General features: G+C 60.8%; 1 protein-coding gene across 1 annotated transcript in view; it reads right to left on the minus strand.

Moving 5' to 3' along the window:
- Positions 1–547: 547 nt before the first annotated feature.
- Positions 548–5,677, minus strand: part of DLL3 (delta-like 3 (Drosophila)) — an 8,053-nt gene continuing 2,923 nt past the window's right edge. The window contains exons 4-9 of the mRNA XM_012657110.1: positions 5,375–5,617; positions 4,197–4,399; positions 3,026–3,248; positions 1,347–1,935; positions 1,053–1,137; positions 548–768 (exon numbers count right to left, since the gene is read on the minus strand). Coding sequence (XP_012512564.1) covers positions 763–768; positions 1,053–1,137; positions 1,347–1,935; positions 3,026–3,248; positions 4,197–4,399; positions 5,375–5,617 — 1,349 coding nt within the window. The 3' untranslated portion in view covers positions 548–762. The remainder of the gene's footprint in view (positions 769–1,052; positions 1,138–1,346; positions 1,936–3,025; positions 3,249–4,196; positions 4,400–5,374; positions 5,618–5,677) is intronic.

Consider the following 5,677-nt stretch of genomic DNA (forward strand, 5'->3'; position numbering starts at 1 on the left):
TTGAGGTTACCTTGAGCTATGACTGCTCCATTGCACTTCGGCCTGGGCAACAGAGTAAGACCCTGTCTAGAAAAGAGTCTTTCAGTTTGCCTACCCAGGACAGTACTCATTTCTGGTAACAAACCTTGATGGGAGGAAGGCAGGGATGCCCTCTTGCCCGGATAGTGCATATCACTTGGGCAGGCTGACCTCACTTCCTGCCACACAGCAGGAGTGTGACCAAGCCAGGCCAGAGTAAGCCACGCGGCTACTGGTTCCGGAAGCCTCCTGACAAGCCAAGGCCAAGGAGAGGCCGCCTACACTGAAGTGGATCCAGGGGTTAAAAAAGCCAACTGGAGAAAGACCCTGAGCCCAAGCCCAGCCCTGCCTGAAGCCACAACTACCACAGGGTTTTTCCTTTTTATGAACTAATAAATTATCTTTTTAATTTAAACCAGTTTGAGTTGTTTCCGACCCCTGCGACATAAAGTGTCCTATCTATTATTGTCCCAGGAGACAAAAATCTCTTCCCCTGAGCCCCAACAGCAAACACAAAGTATTCACCCTGGTAAGTCACAACTGACCAAAGTAAGAGCCTTTATAGATGTTTCTGGAGAGATGGGGAGAGAAAAAAATGGGACATAAATAATCATTATTTACAACGTCCACAGTAAAATTCTCCCAGCTACCCCTTCCAGCTTGAACTCCAAGGCGTCTGGGGGCAGAGATTGGGCACCACCAAGCGAAACAAAAATAGCCTGGTGCGGATGGAGACGAGACAGGTCAGGCCTGGAAATGAAACGAGTAGGAAGCATCAGGAAAGGCTCCCCCTCTCCGCCCCTCTCCCCAGACAGCAGAAATCAGAGGAGAAGCTCTGGCGGAGCTCCCCGCTGTGACCTCTTCAAGCCCATAGGTTTTCCTAAGAGAAGACCACAAGCAGCTCAAAACGACAGCAAGAGGGACACAGAACAGAATTACATTAAGTCCGAATTGAGAAGCGGGCTTAAAAACCTTCCGGAGACTCTACCCCCCTCCTTCCACAGACAGAATGGAGGCCCGAGAGGCAGCGCTACCTCCCGGGCACAGATCGCAGGCGCAGATATGACGTAAATCGCTCCGGAGTCTCCATCTTCAGGGCGACTCCAGTCGACGGACGAACTGTGGGAAGAAAGGAAGGAGGAAAGGTCCAGGCCCTTTAAATGCTCAGGCCTTATTTTCCCGACCCATCGCAGAGGTGAACCCAAAGCCAGGGGGAGACAAAAGAGACCAATCAGGGAGACGCATGGAGGAGTGAGGCCGACGGCACCACGGCTATTGCTGCAAGTAGCCAACAGCGACAAGATGTCCGTCTGTGCCCAGCCCCTCACCTCGGGCCGTCCTCGGACCCCTCCTGCGTTCTCAGGTTGTTGAGTGCTTCAGGGAGCGCGTGGACCGATGGCTCCGGGGTCCCCGCCAGCAAGCGAGACCCAGTGTCCCGGGCGTGGCCACGGCGGCGCACGTGGACCAGCAAGAGCGCAGCCCCGGCCAGGCCCGCGGCCGCCAGGAGTCCCAAAGCCGGCGGCAAAAGGAAGCGCTGGGCGTCCCCCTGCCTGAGGCCCGGCGGGGCTGCGGCCAACGCGCCTGCGCCGTCCGCGCCGTCGGGGCGAACCGGGAACTCGCACCGCGCGCCCATGTAGCCGGGCGCGCAGGCGCAGACGAGGCCGGAGAAGTGGGCGTAGCAGCGGCCGCCGTGGGCGCAGGGGCGCGCGGCGCAGGGGTCCGCGCGCTCGCGGCAGTCGCGGCCGCCGAAGCCCAGCGCGCAGGAGCAGCGGCGCGCGCCGCCGCCCTCCACGCACGTGCCGCCGTTGGCGCAGGCGCGGCCGGCGCAGTCGTCGAGGTCGTGCTCGCAGCGCGGACCCGCGAAGCCGGCGCGGCAGCGGCAGCGCAGGGCGTGGCCCAGGTCCAGGCAGAGGCCGCCTGTGGGGAAGGGGACGTCAGGGGGCGCAGCCCGGGGACAGGGGGCCCCCACGGCCGCCCACGCTATTTCTCAGCGCTGCGATCGCCTTCCTGGGTCCCCTTGCTCTAACTCAAGGGCCAGCCTCTTGGACTTTGCCTGGAAAGCCAGCATTTTTTTCTTCCTGATGAAGTCTTGGGATAATTCAGCGTCACTTCTTTGGCTCTCTGTGCCTGTCTCTTTCTGGCGGCTTCAGTCATACTTAAAGAGTTAACAGTTCCCAGAACCACCTGGCCTTTGCCCATGCCGCCTGCCTAGAATGCTCCCCCTCTCCCCTTCCTCCTTTTCTCCCATCTTTTTCACCTTCTCTCTTCCCTAGTTGAGGTCTCTGCGCAGATGTCCCTTCCTCCAGGAAGCCTCTCTGACTCTCCCATCCCAGCCCTGGTCACTGTGCCCTGGGCTCCTCCAGCTCAGCCCTGACCACTCTGGGCTGTCTGAGGACGAATCTGCCTTGCCCTGTAGGCTGGTCCCCTCCTCCCCCGGAGAGAGCAAGGGGTCACTGCCGTGTCCCTAGTACCATTCATCCCAGAGTGTTTTGGAGAGAATTATTATATCCACTAGCAAGAATTTGCCAGACTCTTTACGTTCGTGATCTCCTTTAACCTTTTAACACCTGTATCAGATCAGGTCTCTGCCCTGCTCACAACCCTCCTGTGGTTCCATCTCACACAGGGTAAAAGTGAAGGTTCTCCTTCTGGTCCAGGAGGACCCGCAGGATTCGCTCCAGTCACCTCCTTAACCCCATCTCTCACCCTTGAGCACCTGCTCCAACCACACTGGCTTCCCCGCTGACCCGCAACACACCGGGCACGTTCCTACCACATCAGCTCTCCCAGGGCAGGGTTCCCTGCTGTAGCCCCAGCGCCTAACATGGGGCCTGAGACACAGTAAATTCTCCGAAAATATTTATGAGAATAGGGACTGTCCCCTTGCCCTTTTACAGAAGAACGTCCCCAGGTCCTATAGCTAGAAGAAGCAAAGCCACCCAGGACTGTCTGAGCCAGGCAGGACCCCTGACCCCCATCCCCAGCTGTTCTAGTCCCCTGGCCTCACCATGGCGGCACGGCTGCAGGCTGCACCGGTCCACCCTCTTCTCACAGTTGGAGCCTTGGAAACCAGGCGGGCAGTGGCAGATGTAGGCCGAGCCGGGGTCTGCGCCGCCGACACACAAGCCGCCATTGAAGCAGGGTCCATCCGCGCATGTCACCCCGCTCACCTCACACCGCAACCCGTAGAACCCACGGGGGCAGGCACACTCAAAGGACCCGGGTGTCTCCTGGGCAAGGGCAAGAGGACTTTGGAAGGCAGTTTCCTTGGAGCAAAATCCCATCCCCCCCTTCGTTTTTACCATTTGGGGGTTGTTCTTTTTCCGTTCCCAGTTGCCGTTTTGCGGGGGCTTCCCCTTGGAGTTCTTCCCCGACGACCCCTCGCTCCACTCCATGTTTCCGTGTCTGCCCCTGTAACCCCGCAGGGAGGAGGCTCTGGAGGGGCCCCATTCCCACTGACACACCTATCCCACCAAATGCTGCCTGCCGCCCTGCCCTCCCGGATTCCGCCCACATAGACTAATCCTCCTTTGAGATCCTCGAACTCAGCCCACCTCCTCCAGGAAGCAGTCTCTGGAGCGCCCTTCCCCGGGCCCTCCCCCTAACTTGAACCCTGAGTTTCTCACTGCCCCATGGTGGCAGTGTCCAGGGGCTCTACCCACCTGGGCTCTACTTTATTCCCAATACTACACACCAGGCTCATTGCCCCCTCCACACCTTTGCTCCCCCCAAGCCACTCACCTGCCTACCCTCTCTAATCACCTTCCGGCTGCCAAATCACACTTGAGAAGCCCCAGCCCTGGGCCATCTCCAGGAAGCCTTCTCTGATGTCTCCACCGCCCCCCTCTCCATTTCCCATCCCAAATCCCCAACCCACCTGGCCTCACCCCTTCCTACCTTGGGTCCTGAGTTGTTTTCTATCTCCCTGGGGGGCGGGGGGCAGTTGTGGCTCCACGGAACTCCTTACCGTTCCACACCTTTCCGCACCACCCACGGAGTCTGTTCTCCCCAGTCCCATCCCCATCACCTAATCCTACTGCAAGGCCCCAGATGCAGGCCAGACACCTCCGGGAAGGCCTTCCTGACAGCTACTCCCAGATCTCAGCGCCAGAGAGGGCGCGGTGGGAACTCCCAGGTAAAGGACTAATCAGGATGACGGGGGAAGGAGTGATACTGACGCTGCAGCTGCCCCCATTGGCACACGGGTTCCCATCACAGGGCCCCGGCCCAGGTATTAGGCATCCAGTGGTGGCAGAGCTGAGACAGCTGCTGGCTGAGACAGGAACCGTGCAGAGGGGCCCAGCCCAGCCCTCCAGGCACCGGCATTCGTCAGGCTGCTCACAGAAGCCGTGCTCTGGGCTGCAGCCTGCTCGACATGCTGCTGTGGGGGGCGGAGAAGCAGAGAGAAGGGGAATGTCACTGTCAGAGAAGGCCGGGGTCAGGATGGGAAGCAGGTTTCTGGGCACTTTCCATGTACCACCTTGTTTCATCCTTGTGACAAACATCTGGCCTATATGTGTGCCTCCCGACTCCTGTTTTACAAACAGGGAAAGTGAGGCTGAGAAAGGTGAGGTGATCTGCCCAGCTAGGAAGTGGAGGAGCGAGGAGGAGAACCCAGGCCATTGGGCTTGAGTCTGTGCTCTTGGAAGGAGGATGGGGTGGAGGCCCCCCAGAGTCAGAGTGTGCAGAGGGGAGACTGAGGGAAGAGGGAACTGGGGAGGGATCCTGGCCCTTCAGGGAAGATGGGAGGGGCTTGGATTAGGGCAGGTCTGGGAAGATCTGGATTAGCCTGGGGGTCCTAGGGACCTTGGTGGGGCTCTGAAATTTGGGGAGGGGTCTGTGGGGACGCAAGGTGGAGGTTGGGGATCCTAAGCTTTAAGAAGCAGTGAGTTCTGGCCTGCGATCTCAGGGAAGGAGGATGGAGTGGAGTAGGAGGAGTTCCAAGGCTGCTGGGTGGGAATAGGGAGGGCCTCAGAATTAGCAGAGCTCTGGGGTCCTAGCATCAGGAGAGGGTGCGGGTATGGGTTAGGGAAGGAGCTGGAGGGTACCGGCGTGGGAGGTGGCTGTGTGCTTCCTATTTGGGGCAGCGAGAGTGCTGGGAAGAGGGCAAGGCTGGAGAGAAGTCTAGGGTCCTCGGTTTCCCCGCAGGTGGTGGCTGGATGGTGGGAGGGGGCTGAGGGGGCTGCGGTCAGCGGCATTCCCCGGTTCACCGGATAGGGGGCGTCTGGGGTACGTGGAGAAGGCTCTAGAGGCCCCCGAAGAGGGTAACAGGGTTATGAGAGGTGACTGGGGGCCGCAAATGACGCTAAGGAGGGGCGGGGTTCCCAGGTGGAACGGGCTGGGACGCAGGACTCACGCGGCGGCTCACACTCGTCCTCGACCGGCGCGCAGGGGCGCAGTCCTGGGCCGCACCGCGAGGGGGCGCTGCGCGGGCGGCAGAGGCGCGCGCACGCGGCCCCGGCGGCAGGCGGCTCGCAGCGCGCGCGGTACGAGAAGCGCAGCTCCCAGGAGCCCGCGCGCTGCACGTCCCGGGCCCACGGGCCCCCGGCCGCCAGGCGCCGCCGGCCGGCCACGCGCGCGAGCAGGCTCCAGGCTGGCCCTGCAGGCGGAGGAGAGGGAGGGACGCTGGGGTGGGCCCGGCCGGAGCTCGGCGGGACTC

This window comes from Propithecus coquereli, unplaced genomic scaffold, assembly GCF_000956105.1.
Source record: "Propithecus coquereli isolate 6110/MARCELLA unplaced genomic scaffold, Pcoq_1.0 Scaffold53, whole genome shotgun sequence".
Classification (NCBI taxonomy): Eukaryota; Metazoa; Chordata; class Mammalia; order Primates; family Indriidae; genus Propithecus; species Propithecus coquereli.